Raw genomic sequence first — 18,559 nt, 5'->3', positions numbered from 1 at the left:
CGCCCCTCTAGTTCACACCTTGTGGGTATGTGTAAGCAAGTGTAAATACATCTTCTCTGAAGGGGAATAGATATTTGTGTTTTTAATGATGAGTGCTACATGCTTAATTTTGTTCTCATGACTGCTGGACAATTAAATGTGCAAACAGAGGAACCTAAACTCCTATTATTTGTCTCTATCTAGATGTGTCAAAAGCACAAAAGCCCAGCAGTTTGGTCATGACAATCCAGTTTCTAAGCAAAGCAAGACAGCAGTGTGGAGCTAAAGAACAGACCAAAAGCAAAGCTCCTGGTTCCAGGGACAGAGTGAAGGATGGAAACAGATGTGGGCAGTCCAGTTCCCAGCAGAGGTTTTTTCTTAACTATAATTCTACATGACATGTTGTAGTACCAAAGGGGAGCCAAAACTACTCTCCTAATAAAGCTCACTGAGGCAAAGACAGAGAAGTTAAAGTACTCAGAGTTGGCTGCAGGAGCATGAAGTACTGTGGAACTGCAGTCGCAGCAGTTTTCACAGTCACCGTTGGATCTGTTGGCTTGTCAGTGCACCATCAGTAATCAAGAAACTTAATGTAGTCGGACAGAAGCTTAAGAAGGCCACAGAGGGCAGAGACGGTAGGAAGAAGAAGCTTGTGGCCGTCGATTAGGGTGAAAAAGGTGACAACATTGTCAATCTGCAGCAGGATTGTTTCAGGTATTTGGTTCGAGGCTTTTGGAGAAGGTGACACACATTCAGACACGCTGACTGGGCCATCATTAGCCACTTGAAAAACAATCAGGAATCAATCCAGCCTTAACAGCAGAGCCACGGTGGTGCTGAGACTGTGAAAAAAAAGGTTTTCCATCATCACAGAAACGCACCAAGACCCATTCATTCTCCCCATCACCCACCACTAGTCCTGTCTCACCTAATTCAGGTCTCTGTCAGTCAATGAACCATTCAGTCAGTTTACATCAGCTTAGAGCTGCTGGAATCGATATCACGCAAGCAGTCTGTCACATGTGCTGCACAGACATAAAACCAGGCCTCTGAAACAAAGAAACACACCACTGTCCAAGGAATTAAAAGATGCCCTCAATCAATTTATAGTCCACCATGAAAAGTAACGCACCATGAACACAAACACACAAGCTTAGAGAGGAGTCAGCATGAGTGTGCCGGGCCTCCCCTCTGGTCAGCCTTGATAAATAATGGATAGGATTGTTGTTCTGGCAAGCACAAGGGTGGAAGAAGATGGAAGACAGAGCTGAAAGAGGTGAAGAGGAGAGAAAAGGTGAGAAAGGAGGTGACAATAAATGAGAGGAAAGGTGAGGAGGAGGAAGAGAAAATGAGGATGAGGATGGGAAAGGAGTAAAAGGTGATGAGACAAACAAGAAAGAGGGCAAAGACAGAAATAAAAACATCCCTCTGCTCCTTCCTTCTCTTGTTGCTCTTACTGTTTATTGTTCGACAAACTCCCTAAAATTATTTATTTTCTTTGGCTCCATTCATGTAAGAAATAGAAACCTGCAACCTGTAACAGAGACACAGGAGATTTAATGCTGTTGAACGAGATTTAAGGTCAACAAACTACTGATAAAGCCACTGAACTTCCAACACAGCCACTGTGTGACCAGCAGCAGAAGATGGAGGTTGTACAGAGATTCTCTGAGATTTAAATGTATACCTGGTCACACATGTTCTTGTAAACAGATAAACAGTACACTAAAATATGTTTAAGAAATTATTTAAGGCGAGTTAGCGGCAACGCATTAACATAATCTGGATTCATATTTGATCAGCAGTCTTTTGAAAGTTTGAACTGAGTTTGGTTTGTTGAGCTGGACGGACTCACTGAGAGTGACTTCCCAACGTAGCCCCGCACTAAAGCATACCCGGCTTTATGGTCTATTTTACTCTAAATAGGACCATCATTTACTAAAAGAACATCATGCTGTATGGAAGAAGCCTGAAACTAGACCATAAATTCATTAAGAAACTGTTTACTGAGCTCATCAAGAGAGAAGTCAGGTCATTTTCCCATTAGGTTTAATACAAACTCAATTCTTTTTGCTACCAATGGAGCTGCCCCCTGCTGGCCATTAGAAAGAATGCAGGTTTAAGACACCACATTGGCCTCAATGCTCAGAACTCAGTCCTCTAATGAAATACTATCAATGTTTGACTCACGTGGTCTGGTCGTTGGTGAACTCCAGCTCTCCTCGGGCGTCCTCGTAGTCGTCTCCAACCTTGGCGGTGCCTGACTCGGTGTGGTAGGGCAGGATGACAGTGCCGCGGGCGCCTGAGTTGCGCACCACCGTGATCTCCATGGTGCCCACGCTCTCGCTCACCCGCACCATGCGATCGCTGAATGTGAAGATGCCAGCGTGGTCGTCATCCAGGATGGTCACTGTGGCAACCAGGGGCTCAACCAAGCGAGCTTTGGGGGCCGCACCCACTTCATCGCTCTCAAACATCCCCTCTGCATCGCCAACACGCAGATTCAGCAGGCGCACAAAGAAGTGCTCATCCTCTTCGAAGATGTCGTCATCGATTATACCAACCTGGAGATAAACAGACAGAAGGTCAATACCTTCAGGCATGAATGAACTGCACTGACACCAGCTGTGAAAAGTTTCAACCAAGTCAGGAAGTTCAACAAGTCCAGACCCTCCAGGGTGTGTTATTGTGCTTTAACCTATGGCTCAGTCAAGAGACAAAGCTCTGGAGGTGGAATTTTATTTTACAGGAGTTGAATACTGAATGTTTTCTTGAGCCGTATAAGAAAAAAAAGATCCCAGTCTAGTGTGATTATTATGTGAACTGCAGTTTAATTGTATGTTCTGAATTTAAAGTGTATTGATATCAACTTAATGTTTGAGTCTTTGTGCGTCTGGACGCCTCTGCTGAATATTGAGAGCAGACGTCATCTCCCTCTCAGCTGACACATAAACAGAGTCTCCAGTTACAATACTCATCATCTATATGAGATTGTTATCATCTGATCATGCCACCGCACAACAACGGACAGGTGGGCGCTCCCAAATCAGATTAGTCTGGCAGTGTAATCCAATGAGCCAGACTACGTCCTGCCATGTGTTCAGACTTCAACATAGTCTGGATGGAGTCCCTCCACGATGCAACATAATAAGAGATGAAGAAGGCGACTGAGAAAATGTGATTCCTTTTTGAAAGGTAATATAAATTTAACGACGAGGTGTGGATGAAAATTGTTCCTGAAACCAGCGATAACTGATTTTTTCCCGGAAGCCAGTTGATATGGTGAATGTATGAGCAAACAGTAGTTTATCTACACATCCAGCAGATATGGAGCGACTCTGACATTCACTTTCTGTGTGAGTTTGTAAGGCTTTGTTTGGTCCAACAGTAACTGAGCATCATTCTCCATTAGAGAGCTGGGGGGGGGGTGTTATGATTGACTGTCTCATCTCTGTTACTGATCGGGTCAATCAGCCTAATCAGGATGCAGCTCAGACCTTCACTCAATCAGCACACGTGTTGTGACAGTTAATTTCATTTTCATTTCCTGCACAACCTTCCACACATTAAAACCTTGGAGAATCAAAGTTTGTTGTTTACTCTGAGACATTCAGGGATTCAGTTAGACTTCGTCAAGTTTGATTTATTTATTTGTAATATCCAGCTGAAAAAGGACAAATTAAATAAAGCTTCTGTTGCTTTTGATCTGAAAAATGTTTCTCTGCAATTAATTGATAGATCATAACTGGCATTCGCACAAACGTATAATCTGTTTGAAACATGCAAATGACTAGACTTGAATAATTGTCAGCACTAATTTATCCTGATTTAAATCCAGATATAAATCACACATATGCTCTCTTATTCACCCAGACTATCCCTTATTGAACCTCTGTGTGAGACTTTTACAGAAGTATTCGGAACATCATTCACACCCTCTCCTCTAACAGCAGTTGTTTTCCAAAAGGACTTAACTTTATTCAAACAACAGACTCAATAACTTTTGCTTATATTATGCAGATTCTCCACCTAGTAAACATAAAGTATACTCTCAGAGGCTCAACTGACGGGTTCTATAACTAATGTGTGACAGACTAAAGCTGCACTTCATTTAACGCTCATCGGACTATATAAGCTCGATTAAAGCACCAGTGTGTAGGATTTAGTGGCATCTAGCGGTGAAGTTGAAGACTGTGAACCTAAAATGTGAAAGCCCCAATTTACAGCCAGTGTCTGGTTTGTCTGTTCTGGGCTACTGTAGAAACATGGCGGACTCCACAGAAGGAGACCAGCAGCATCTGTAGATAAGAACGTCTCATTCTAACAAAAACACAATGATTCCTATATTCATTCACTAATGGAAACATACCTGAATATTTGATTCCATTTCTGCCAATAGATCCTCCTAAATGTTACACACTGGAGCTTTAAGCCTGGAATTATCATTTGGATGGATGTTTTATTATTAATTAATTCTTTAATTGTGAAATGTTATTAATTTAATTTATTTATACTGTATTTTCTATATCTTGTTTGCTTTTATTATTACCACTAAGATTATGATTTGTAATACTCCCTGTAAAGGTACATTTGAATTTTTCCTTTCTGTCTGGAATATCATTGTTGTATTTTATTACACTGCTATAATCTTGTGACTAGATAAACTCCCATTTCATCATTGTGGTGCAAATTAGATTCGTAATATAACTCGAACGAGCGAGTCTCTCCTTTTTTTGATATAACAATTATGAGTCTTTGTTACAAACAACAAAGAGTGTCGATCTCTTTCTGTTGAATCGGTGGAGTGTGAAGTGACGGTCACACGGTGGAACGGACACAGAAATGAAAGTGGAGTTCTGGCAGATGAGTGAGACGTTCAAGTGTAATTAGTTTCTCTGCTCATTTGTGGCATCGATGAAATCTGGTCTGCTGTATTGATGACTGACACTGATCATCTTATCTATTTATTCACGGTAGATGAACCGATTTATGCTCCCCCATGCTCCTTTTATGTGACTCTTTGGGGCTATTGCACCGCTCTCCTCTCATCCAGCCCTCACACTTCTTTTGATCCTTCATTACACTTAAAATCTCAGGAGAAATTACCCTTCTTACCTCGCCTTTACACCGTGCAGTCATCCTATATGCTTTTAATTCACAGAACATAAATTATATGCTAGGTTTCTGTCTTCCAATCAAAATCTTTGTTTGATCCCAAGTTTGATTCTCAAAGCTTGGGAACATCTAATCAAAGACGGTGAACTTTGAAGCAGCTCAGTCAGTGCAGTAATATACATTGCGTTTTCTTTATTCATTATTCTTTGAATGTAATTACATAAATTCCTTCTAGTTCGAAGTATTTAAAAACCACACAATAGGATTCCCTCTCTCTTCCTTCCTCCCTCTTCTCTTTACTCACCTTGATCTCTCTGCGAGTCTCTCCAGGTTTGAATACCAGAGTTCCTTCGCTGTACTCGTAATCTGACCCAGCGTTGGCTGAGCCGTCCTCTGTCCTGTAGTCCACATAGAAGGTGTTCTCTCCCAGACCCCCTAAACAGCAGAAATAAGACAAATTAACACTGGGCACATCGCACATTATCAGTATATTCATTCATTAGTAAATATATTTTTTTAAAACGTGAATTCATCTGTGTTTAAGAACTTGGCACAAACCCTTTTGTTTTATACATTAAGCTCTAATGTTTCCAGTCTGAATCCAGAATTTATCTGTAGTTATATTTAATATTCTGCATTGAGAACAATTTAAAAGGAGAAATCTAGTCTCTGTATGAAAGGTGTCCTGAGATCAAAAATAACTGAGTATATAACCCTGTCAGATTATTTACATCCTGATGAATCTCTGCTCTGGTCTAAAGTAAAGAAGAACTGTGTGGTGCAGATTAGACCTGAATACGGCTTTACCTTTAATAGACACTAAAATATAATTGAAGTAGCAATGTCCATTACTGTTGAGAAAAACTCCATATTACTCTTTTATCAAAAACTATAATCTATCGTGTTATAAAATACAAAGTCTTATGAATGTATAATGGGGTGTAACGGTATGTGTGTTCATTCTGAGGCCGTTCAAAGCAGGACGTTTGGTTCAGTATGTGACTGCCTCGGCTCAGTACGACCTGTGACCCAAAACCGTCAAAAACATTTATGTTGACTACTCGCACTCGTGGAACAGAAATTATAAAGCTCGAATTTTACCTGGAAAGTTCAGTGCACCAGTGAGTCACGCTCAATGGGCAGCGATCAGTTTCAAACCTTTATATTTTTTAACATCCGTAATGTATAAAACCTTGTTAATAAAGTATTTTACATTGTGATATTTCTACCTTTACTTAAAGGACCAGTGTGTATGATTCAGTGGCATCTAGTGGCGAAGTTGCAGATTACAACCATTTGAAGACAGCTCAGCCTTACAAGCGTGTAGAAGAAACTACATAAAACACTCTCTAGAGCCAGTGTTTGGTTTGTCCCTACTGGGGTAGAAACATAGCGGTTCAACATGGCAGCCTCTATAAAAGAGGACCCGCTCCCTCTGTAGATATAAACAGCTCATTCTTATATTCAGGTGATTACACACTAATAAAAACATGCCTTTGAATATTGTATTACATTTCTGTAAATAGATTCTCCTAAATGTTACACACTGGACCTTTAAGTGAAGGATCTGAGCTCTCCTTTCACCACTGCTTTAATCCAGTAATTACAGAGCAGTTAGGGCTTGTTGCTCTGAATTCGGACTGCAGAAAAAAAATGAAACTCAGAGAATAAAACTCAAACAGATCAAAGACAGTGAAAAAGTGTAGTTTGAAATGTATGCATTCATTTGAAGGAAAAAAAATAAATCTTATACTTTATTACCACACTGGTCTTTTCTTCTAACTTATTCATGTGAATTCAGTATGAACTCATTACGTATTTATTTCACTACCTTGGCAGACCACGGCCAGCGTCAGAATGCCGCAGTTCTCCATGCACTGACTGTGGGCGCTTTCAAATGAGATGCGGCTGCATATCCCCAGGTCTTCATCCTCCGGTGCTTCCTCGTCGGCTACGACTGCACGGCGAGCGTGGTCGGCTGCGTGCTTCTTCAGGACGTTTCCAGCTCCGATCATCATACGAGTCGCCTTGAGACAGAAGGGATGTCGGGGTTAGAAGAATTAAAGTGTACAGAACTCCCTTCACATTTATTATCACTTTCTTTCACAACAAGAAATAGACAGACATTTCTTTAATGTAAAGTCTATGAAGTGTTATAATTGTTTCACTGAAGCTCATGAACCTGTTGTCCTGTTTCATTAGGAGCTGATTCTCAAATCAGTTGCAGAAACAGTTAAAGACAAAAGTTCAGTTCAAGACGTTCTTGAACTACTTTATGTCCTTTTGTGGGTCTGGACAACCTTGTGTGTTGACTTCAGGGACTTATTAATAATAAGTGTGTGTGTGTGTGTGTGTGTGTGTGTGTGTGTGTGTGTGTGTGTGTGTGTTTATGTTTGTGTTACCTGGATGCGGTAGAAGGCTCTGCTCTTCTGTTGGTGCAGCAGTGCGTAGTAGTTGGCCAGCTCCATCAGCTGGTCCAGGTCTTTGTCAGGATATTTCTGCTTCAGCTCCTTCAGGATACGAATCACCTGAAGGAGAGACGAGAGGACACACTCATGATTACATCATCCACACACACCGACAACATGCACGGCTGTCCGTACAAACACCGACTGTAGAAGTGCTCAGTTTCTTGCCATTGCCTCATTTCCTAAAAAGCTGGAACTTTCAAAGGGTACTTCCTATTAGCAAACGACCTCAAATGATTTTCATGTTTTGAATTCTGTTGAACGTCGGCTCGGTTTCATCTGTGGGTTGAAAAAACATTCTGTAACTTTATAAGCTGTTGAAAACATTTCCAAACCATTTAGATGCAGTGCCTGAATCTTTTAACAACTTTTAAAAAATATATTTTTGTGCCAGCTGGAAAATGTAGTCTGTTAAAGTTTAAAAAACTAAATGAACTGTTGAACTACCAGAAGATAGTCAGTAGGACTGGTTTAATTCATCAGCACATTAGGACATTACGTTCAATGTTTAACTGCATGGGAGAAATTAATAAAATATAAAGCAAATTTTGTTTTCTTTCATTTCATTTTCATTTTCACTCACAGATGGTCAATCAAAATAACCCAAAGTTTTAGCTCGAGAGAGTGAAGACAAGTACAATATGATATACAATTATAATCAAATTACTTCATTCTCTACTCCTCAAGAACTGCTGCCAAGTATTTTGTTAGAAACATTTAAGTGGACATGTTCCTTGATTTGGTAGTATTTTTATTTTTATTTTTTTTTATTATATTATATTATATTATATCAACTTTACATCGCTGCTCTGACGGTCACTATCTGACTGCCAGAAAGCATGTTGTGTTACTAGGACAATGTAAGTTGTCATGTCAACTGCATATTAAAGACAGTTTTTAATATGGGGATTTTTATATTTTTATTTCATGTTGTTGTTTTGTTTCATAATGTAACAAATGTAGTTCATGTAAATGAGCCAAAAGTTACTCCAGGAAAGGACGGAGTCTTGAAATTGTGTGAACGAGACTGAGTCGGTGTATAGATCATATCTTGGTTGCTAATGAGGTAGTAGAAACATCTGTGAGTGGAAGTGTAGCCGCAGATTGTCTCGGCTCTCACATCCAAACCAAGTTTCTACACATCAGTCACCCTGAGTAGCACAATGCAGGTGTGGACTGCACTCAGCATATAAAACAATCCATATTATATGATCCATATAATACGATCCATATAATATGATCCATAGGACGACATTGCATCAAAAGTCAGATTTTTAATATTCCTCCAAGACTGTTGGTAACATTATGAGCGAGTGGGCCAATAAAATCTGAGTAATAGTGCATATCAGCCAAAAATTATTTATGTCATAAAACAGGTTTCCATCCAAATGTAATGCAAATCATAACTGACTTTTCATAAAATCGGTACAAAAAAATGCAAATGAAAAAAGGAGTATGAGAAATAATTCTGCCACCCAGAACACAATCTTGTTGTTTCTAATCTCCCTTCAGCTCTTTCCTTCTGTCCTTCTCACTTTCGTCATGCGACTGTTTCTCTCTCGGTGTCTCCTTTCTCTTCGACCTCTCTGACCTCATTATCATATTTTCATCTTTGTCTGTCAAACATCCCACAGGTTCTTCTCTCCGTCCTGCCATTACCTCTTAAACTTCTCATTAAACATCTCATTTGCTCTCTGTCTTCTCCTCAATGTAGGAGCAACTAATAATCTCCTTTTAGCACCCCATTAGCAGGTGTACATGGGTGTAATTGTGGGTAATGTAATCTGCATCTGCTTTCTGCTCAGCTATCAGGTAAAAAGTTTACAAAGAATTTGGCATCACAAAACACAGAACAAAGCATGCATCACTTTAGGAAATGGAAATCTAAACTGGAGCCATTCATCACAGCAGGAAACAACGCCAACACTTCACTGCAACTTTCACTGTCTCCTGCAGGGAAATTATCCATTATTTTGCACTCCAATCTTGTCATAATCACAACAGCAGAAATTGTGTTTTATATGTTAAGTGCATTTTTCACAGAGAAAAAACTCGGGAAATGAGATTACAGAATTATTACAGAGCACAATCTGCAGTGATAACGGTGTCTCTAAATGAGTTCTGTTACAGTTATGTGTGAATAAACTCTTCTTCTCCTCGCTCTCCTCTCTTTATTTCACCCTCTCTGTAAACAATTTGATGTTGAATAAATGTTGATGAGATGTTCTGCACCAACCAACCGGTGTGTCTGTAACAACATGGCTTGACACTCAAACTGGACTTCCTTGATCGTTTTTAATGTCTCAATAGTCACATCCACCAACGTAGTCACTTGTTTTAACGCAGGACTGTTTTTGGTCTGAACGCTGTTTAAGACACGACAGATTATAAATCATCATTTTGCCTCTTTCTGTGCTCTTTATTAGCTACTCCAAAATAAAATGAAATGAAACCCAACAGAAAAAGATCTCCTGGTTTTTGGCCACAAATCAATTCTGATTTTGGATCAGTTGTTCTCTTTTTTTTGGAAATCTTTCCTCCAGTTACACAATTACTCAAATGTGTATCTTTAGTTGCTTACAGATCAAAACAAATTTCAATTGTGTTTCATTGAGACTTTTCTAGTGATGAGAATTTGAACCTTTGCAACAGACACACTCAGCTGACATCCTCTTCTTATATACCCAAGGGACAGGGACAAGGACAGGGACAAGGACAGGGACAAGGACAAGGACAAGGACAAGGACAGGGACAAGGACAGGGACAAGGACAAGGACAAGGACAAGGACAGGGACAATCATAACACAGGATATTGTTTTGTGGAAACTGAACTGAAGGAAGTAGAGGTTGAGGTGAGTGTGTAGTCATCTGGCTGCAATCTGAAAATGTCAAATCTTGGGGCCACAGCACATAAACAGAGTTCTAAAATTAAATATTTGATATATGTTTGTTATCAAATATTTTATTCTCTATACTTCCATGTATCCACAAATCCATTTCTCTCTGTCTCTCACCTCTTTGCGGCTCTCGTTCAACTCCTTGCTGCTCTCCACATTGACCATCGTGCTGTTAGAGTTGGGCAGGTTGCCCCTGGCTCCCGTTGCCATGGCCCCCGCTGCAGCACCGATGTTATTGGCCGCAGTGCCTGCTGTGCCATCCTGAGTGCCGCCCCCGCAGTTCTCAGCAGGGACCACGGTGCCGCCTCGTGGTGGGAACTTGCCGTCTATGATCATCTCCATGCCGCCTTTGTTGGGTGTCAAGTCTCCCTCGGTCTCCACGACGATGCCATGGCGCTTGTCTGCACGGTAACGCTTGCCCATGTACTTGTAAAACAGCAGGCGGCGGTCGGCGATCCAAGCCAGGATGACACACACTGGGAAGTACAGCAGGGTCACCAGGGCCTCCCACACCTGAAACACACATACAGATTCTCCTAAACATCCCTGTTTCATCAGATCATTAAAAACATCACTTCCTCTCTTTGGGCACATAGTTCCTGAAACTGGGCACAGGTACAACTGGAAGTGCAAACTCTGGGCACATAGGAGTAAATCTGGTGCAATGCGGCACAAACTGAGTATCAGCAGGTGGTGGAAGGGGGGAACTTAAATAAGAGCCAATTCACATCAGCTGATCTCCTTTAAACACAACAGACAGCTCAAGGGACCGAAGGAGAGTCCAGGCCGAATGGGAAATAAACAACAACCCAAAAATGAAAATACGCCTCTTCAAACATTCATATACAGCAGTACAGGTAAACTGTCAGGAGAAGATTTATGTTCCTTTTTGAACTGAGTTTAGATTTAAAAAGATACTGAAATGAAATAACAATATTATTTGAGAAGATGTTGATGCAGTTAGGCTATAACTACACTCATTTGTAGTGAGTCAATTTCAGAGATGGAAACCTGGACAAACCCAAAATATTTACGTCAATACTTTCTGACACATAAACAAAATGTGCTTCATGCCAAAACAAGTGACATTAGTGGTTGTATCACTTCATCCACCTTTATGTAAGAGGCTTCATTTGGGACCAAATTATATAAAAGTACGCTGACTACCAAACATGTGAGACAAAAAGGGCACTGCAACTAGAGCCCAGCGCGGGACTGTTTTCTTAATCCAGCTCCCGCCTGCTCCTGGTGGATTTCTGGTCATTACCCCACGCTCCCACTGTGCGTGTTTTCCACTCGCGGGATCCCAATCCCAATGCAGTCCTCTAGCTGCAACTACACTTGTGCTGCTGCCTTTTTACAGATGAACAGTGCCACTCAGTATCAGTGTCACCACACTGAGTCTGTCTCACCTCCACAACGCCCGGCGACATGACAGACAGGATGAGGTAGAGCCAGATGTAGGCGAAGATGCTCCAGAAGGCGGTGATGAAGAACACCCTGAGGTGTTTGATCTTGCGGGTCTCGCCGGCGGGGATCGTCCACACGCAGATTCCGAGGATCACAAACATGTTGAAGGCGGCACTGCCCACGATGGTTCCTGGTCCCAACTCACCAGCCTCGAACTTGTGACCACACACCTGGAGAGATGTCGTGTGTGGGAGGGAAGACATACAGTAGAGATTGTTCACTGGTTTTTAAACACACAACAGAGAGAGTTACGTTTAATTCATTTGAAAAAGACTGTAACAACATGGCTTATTTTGCCAACAGACAGTCATTATTGTTTTAAAATGGATGGATATTACAATTATGTAGATACAGCTGGAAAGGAATACGAGTATTTTGCTCTAGAATAAAGAAATTAGATTTGATGAAGATGGAAAGAGAAGGTGAGAAAAAAGAGTGTGCTGGCAGCATCAATGAATCCACATCACCTGTGATACAAAGACAGGGTGGAGTATTGTGTGTGTGTGTGTGTGTGTGTGTGTGTGTGTGTGTGTGTGTGTGTGTACCTCTATAACAGACAGCAGTATCTCCGGAGCGCTGGAGCCGAGAGCCATGAGTGTCAGATTGGACACTGTTTCGTTCCAGATTCGAACCGTCGCCACTGATGTTTCCCCGTTTGGCATAGTGATGGTCACTTCCTTCTCCTGATGGCCAAAACACACACACACACACACACACACACACACACACACACACACACACACACACACACACACACACACACACACACACACACACACACACAGTGTTGACAAACTCCATGAGCAAGCTTTAAATTCCATGCATACGCCCCCACAGGTGTTTCCAATTATTTTGGCTGATTAGGCCTCTGCTCAGGCTGAAGAAGGGACAGACTATGTAGGGATGTACCATCCACCAGATTCACTGATGAAGTTACAATGATAAAGGGGTAATTTGTCCCAATCTAACAGGTGCAACAAAGCCAGAGTGAGGAGGATCAAACAGTCTATGTACATCCACACAGACCTGAATAGCGGTCTAATCATCCAGAATAAGCTCATTGATTTGAGTAGTTGTGACAGAGGAGTGCAGGGCCTTTAAAAAACAATTAAAAGATGTGAGGACTTGAAAACTAGCATTTGTCAAATAAAGTATAAATATATCAGTAAATATCAGTTAATGTACTCCACATACAGGTAAATGTAATGCTTGTAGGTGTACTGTATATGTGTATGTTCACTGTATTTGCATTCTTATTAATTTTTCTCCTTCTCAGCTGCTGAAACACTCATCCACTTCATCACCTCACGACTCGACTGCTGCAGCAGCATTCTGCACATCCACCAAAGTCCTGAACAAACTACAGTACATCCAAAACTCAGCTGTTTGTTCACTCACCCAGAGATCACATCACCCCTGTCCTTCAAAACCTCCAGTGGCTCCACATTCAGCAAAGAATCCAGTCCATAATTCCCCTCATCGTCTACAAAGCCCTCTGCAACCCCTCCTACCTCACCGACGTACTCCCACCAGCAGCCTCAGACGCTATCCTCCTCACCCCTCTCACCCGGGTCCAAGCCCAAGACCTGGGAGGGCCAACACCTCAGACTTTCTCCCTCACTCCCATCAGTCAAAACAGCACTCAGATCCCATCTATTTAAATCTGCTTTTAATCTGTGATCAGTCACCCTATTCTTTTTCCTTTATTGATTTCCAATCGCTATATAAAATGAATATATAATAATCATTATTACCTTTGCAAAATAAACTCTTGGGCTTATCTAACACAATAATAAAATTACTGTCTTTCCTTGTAGCCTGTAGCAAACAACAGGAAGCGATAAAAGATCATCAGCATCATGATCACATACAGCTCCACACTATTGTGATGTAAATTACACAAAGGCAGCAGTTGTCATGGGGATTATTCAACAAAGGAAGTTATATATAAAAAACTAAATGTCACGACTTTAAAAACAGACACATCACACATGCAAAGACAAAACCAGTTTCTGTTGGCTATACCTCAGCACAATTCTGGTCTAATAAACCTTTATATTACTCAGGCTACAGGCCATCAACGCTGGTGAACTGGATAATAATGATAAATATTTGTCATAAACACCAAATCTGCGTGCAGTGGCCACTTTCAGAGCACGGTGAAGAAGAAACAGAAATCTGCAACATAAACATAAAACGATGATACACAGACCCGACTTCAATAACTTCAGGGGACAAACCAACCCTCTGCAAGAAGAGGTGTTGTGGCTGCCACAGTGATGGATTGTGGGATACACAATAGGACAGTCATTTACATTGATCTCGAAAAGGACATATGAACGCTCCCCTTCCTCCATTAACCCTTTGATTTCTCTTTATTCAACCTTCCTTTGCCTTCTGCTATATATCTGTGTTACCTCTGCTTTCCTTCGCTCTATCTGCTGAAGGGAATTCAGTGGTGATGCAGATATTCATGGACTGAGTGAAGAGAAACAAACTGGTATGATTCCTGTATTTCTTTTCACCAGAGTTTGTTCTGTATCATGTCTACTGAAACAGGCAGCTGTGAGTTTACTAACTGAATAATGTCATTATATACAAACTGCTATATTGACAATCAGTTTCTGAAGAATCTCATTAGACATATTAAGTAATATCATTGATTTTCCTGTAGCAACCTCACACTGGATGACAGTTCAGAACGGTTTGTAATCAGATGATGAAATTTCATTACGTCAAAAAGTAATGAAACCGTGGGGAGAATCATCTTCACTTTCCCTAATGCACCACTCTGGATGTTCAGCTATTTTCCATTAACTCGCTCTGTTTAGAGCTATTATCAAAAGCAGGATGATAGGAGGTGAAGTTTAATCTTGTTTAATGTCTTAACATATTGTAATATCTAAATGAGTAACCTTAGTGGTTGGAAATGAACAAAGCTTGTGCTGTGCTTCATAAATCAATACATTAGAACGTAAACTTACTGAGGTTAAATAATAATCTGTTCCTGTTTACTTGTTAAATAAAGGTTAAAAGGTTAAAGAATGAGCTGTATTTATTTATTTACCTTTGTTTGTCCTGTTTAAACTGCCAATCAGTCCCCTCTCAGACAACAAGCACTCCATCGGATCCGGTGATGCTTCATCGGATCTCATGTGGAGCAGTTTCGTCTTTCAGCATACTAAAACCATTTAACCCTCTAAAGAGCCATTCAGAAGTTCAAGCTCAGGTTAGTGGAGGCATTTCATAAATCTTAAAAGAAATAAAACAAGAACTGGATAAAACTACATCTATATACTCGTCAGTCACAGAACAAACTGAAAGAGTGTGCTTGTAAAATAGCAGAGCAGCTTCATGAACTTATCTAGCTTTAGCAGAGGTGGCAAAAGTACACACATTCTTGACTCAAGTGGAAGATTAGATAAAGTACTGATTCAAAAGTACAGCAGTCTTGATGTTGGGAAGACGTGCAAGATGTAAAAACCTTTGGAATAGGCTTCCACTTTTATCAAAACGCTGCCCCTCCATTAATCATTTTAAGACGTATATATATCAATAATTCCCTTCAAACGCATGAAAAACTAAAGTAACAAGCCTGTTTTGAAAATGTGAGGAGTAGATATTTGTGTAAAAATGTAGGCGGTAAAAGTAGAAAGTTGTCATAAAAATAAATGCTCAAGTAAAGTACAGATACCTGAAAAAACTATAATTTATTTGTACTTTGTTACCACCCACCTCTGAGCTTCGGGTACCAGGAACCATGAAATATAGTGATACATTTGCAGTTGAATCATTACATGAAGCTGCAGTTTTACTTTATAAAGGAACAATAATGTTCTTGTGAGCAGAACAGCAGACAAAATAAGTTTTCAGCCGACCACAAGGAAAATGTTCCTGATTTGTGTATTTAGTTTAGTGAGTCTATTTTTCATCGTACTCTCTCCTTCCTGTCATTTTTCCGCCCTCCAGCTGACCTTCACGTCTCCTTGTCCCACTCTCTCATACTGAGCCTCCATTCAAACCTCCTGGGACCCTTCCTCTCTTTTTCTACAGCGCTTATGACTTCATAACCTCAACATCTGAACCATTACAGGCCGCCTGGGACAATACACACAACACACACACACACACACACACACACACACTGCACCAACTTTCACCAACTGTACTATATACTGATAGTGATGGACTACACCTCAGTATTTCCCTCTATGTTCAGTCCAAATAGACACACTTTATGACTATTACCCTCTTGGGTAAACACACAGTTCTGTCTCTGTCTGTGTCTCTGAAAACAGCTGAGGGTCATTTTCACCATTATAAAGGATAAATGGATAGAGATCCATGTAATCCCCATTAAGGAAACTGACCAGGCCTGGCTTGCAGTACAGAGACAATGACATGATTATGTAACACTGGCAGCTTCACTTCCTCTGGGCAATCTTGCACATTCATTAACCTTGAATATAACAAGTACTAATGAATGATTTATGCACAATAGAGACTAAAAAACTAGGCCTGCCATGATTTGAGTCATCAGTAGAGAAGACCCCAAGTGGACTCTGGTTTTGTGTGTTGAATCTCTGCATGTTTGTTGTTTAATCACTGAACACACAGCAATGCAGGAGCGACAGCATGGCAGGCTGTAAACTTTACAACCGAGTCTTAAAATGACCACAAACCACAAAACTAACTGTGGTAGAAGTGCAGAAGAGTGGTAGTAAATGGAGGGCAGCGGGGACAGTGGCTGCTCTGATGCGCTCTGCTCTGGTGCTGACTGTCAGTGAAGTCAGATAAACCCCCCCTGAACCAGACAGTGGTACAACCTCCTTTATTGCCGTCCACTGTGACTCTTCTGCCGACAGTGCTATCAGCAGCTCGGCAGGAGAGACACTTTGTGGCACGCTGGGATTTTATAACTGAAATATGAGCAGAGGATGCAGACTCTCTGACTGTGTGGAGATCACGTCACAGATGATGAAGAAAGACATTAACACGTGAGGTAGGCTTAAACACGACACTCATGTAGGCTGGTATAGCAAATTTGCATCGAATGAACATGCACAACTTTCTTAATGATTTGGGTAAGACTGGATCATATTTTATAGAGAATATATTAGCGTGCAACTGAACGGGGCTCAGCAGCCTCCCAGCAGCAGCAGTACCGAGGTGATTTACGGAGTTTCAAGATGGACTTGTTGCTAGAAATATTGTTAGCTAGTTAGGCTAAAAACACCTCTGTCGTCAACATCGGATGCTGCATTCAGTCCCAGTCTGGACGTGTTGTTTACTGGGAGCTCCCAGTCCGACGGAGTCAGCTAATGAGTCCGCTACAGCTGCTGGACTGGGGAGACGTAACCACAGCACTACTGGCTACCGTGACCTTCCCTAACTGCCTGTTTCTACAGGAAATACCTAAATATACAGACGCAAATAGCAATCTGATTTCTGTTTCCCCCGGACATTTAGTGAATGATGATCACATGTAATCATTAACGAAGGGTAAGGCCACAAGCAAAGAAATGAGCTGAACTGTGAGCTTGTTTATTGTGTGAACTTACTGGATATATAGTGTGGTGCTGAACTGAAAAAAGGAACAAATAATTGAATGTATTCCTCCATTCACTCATTCTCACCTGTGAGGTGATGACCTCTATGGACGCCATGAAGCGGTCAGCGATGATGGAAACTCCCAGGAACATGTACATGAGTGACACAAAGTAAACCACAGCTCTGGCCACCTGTTCGCCGAGCCTGGGCTGGTTGGGCTCCCAGACGGGCAGCAGGATGCCGGGTCTGCACACCGGCACTTCGTCACACTTCTCTCTTCTGCTAGACGCGTTGCTGTTGCCATAAGAAATGGAAGGTGCGAAGGAGGAGGGGAACATGGAGGGCGAGACCACTCGCAGGTCGGGGTCACCACTGGGCACGCTGCGCTGGGACTCAGGCTGGCAGGGAGGCAGTGGGAGGAGGAAGAGGAGGAGGAGGAGGAGGAAGGGGGCGGGGGAGGCCAAGATAGACATGGCGGCGCGTGGTTCCCACGAGAAGTGGGAGGAAAGGGTGAGGCAGAGGGTTACGGGATTAGGCTGAGGAAGAGGGAGGTGGGAGGGGGAGGCGCTGGGTAGAGCTGAGGGTGGTGTGACTGGCTCACCTACAAGAAAGAGAGAAGAGAGAATGAAAAAGAAAGAGCAAATTAGTTTGTGAGACATTTTAAAGACTTTAACAGAGCACACAGTCTATCTTCTATACAGATATAAGAGGAGCAAAGAAGTGTGAAGGTGTGTTGAACACAGAGGCAGTCATTAAATACAAAGTCAAAGCAAAGACAAGATTGGACACAAAGCAGACTCGTTCTAGAGGAGAATTGAGGCCAAGACACGTCCACCTGAGTGGAAAAGATTTCAGCGTGAGCAAAAAAATCCACTGAGACAAACTGATGGAAAATAACAAGAACTAGAGTTCCTGTCAAATAAACAAACAAACAAACAAATAAATACCTTATCCTCATATCTTAAGTTTAGTTTCTGACCTCATCACTCCCCACAGGTATGTTAGAGATATTGGGGCATGATGAGTAAATACCTGAAACCCCCAGCAAAGCAAAGAGGGTCGAGACTTATGAAGTTGGTA

At 41.5% G+C, this 18,559-nt stretch overlaps 1 protein-coding gene across 3 annotated transcripts in view; it reads right to left on the bottom strand.

Annotated features, from left to right (window-relative positions):
* slc8a2b (solute carrier family 8 member 2b) overlaps positions 1-18,559 on the bottom strand; it is a 164,509-nt gene that overhangs the window by 22,196 nt on the left and 123,754 nt on the right. For all 3 annotated transcript variants that reach the window (XM_051398566.1, XM_051398565.1, XM_051398567.1), the window contains 8 exons: positions 17,566-18,080; positions 12,475-12,612; positions 11,872-12,099; positions 10,577-10,972; positions 7,497-7,622; positions 6,926-7,121; positions 5,399-5,529; positions 2,170-2,543 (listed from right to left, as the gene is read on the bottom strand). In XM_051398566.1, the coding sequence (XP_051254526.1) occupies positions 2,170-2,543; positions 5,399-5,529; positions 6,926-7,121; positions 7,497-7,622; positions 10,577-10,972; positions 11,872-12,099; positions 12,475-12,612; positions 17,566-17,952 (1,976 nt within the window). In that variant the 5' untranslated portion in view covers positions 17,953-18,080. The remainder of the gene's footprint in view (positions 1-2,169; positions 2,544-5,398; positions 5,530-6,925; positions 7,122-7,496; positions 7,623-10,576; positions 10,973-11,871; positions 12,100-12,474; positions 12,613-17,565; positions 18,081-18,559) is intronic.

The sequence above is a fragment of the Dicentrarchus labrax genome, unplaced genomic scaffold (assembly GCF_905237075.1).
Source record: "Dicentrarchus labrax unplaced genomic scaffold, dlabrax2021, whole genome shotgun sequence".
In the NCBI taxonomy this organism is placed as follows: domain Eukaryota; kingdom Metazoa; phylum Chordata; class Actinopteri; family Moronidae; genus Dicentrarchus; species Dicentrarchus labrax.
The sequence above is the reverse complement of the archived record's forward strand: the minus strand, read 5'-3'. Positions and strand labels throughout refer to the sequence as shown.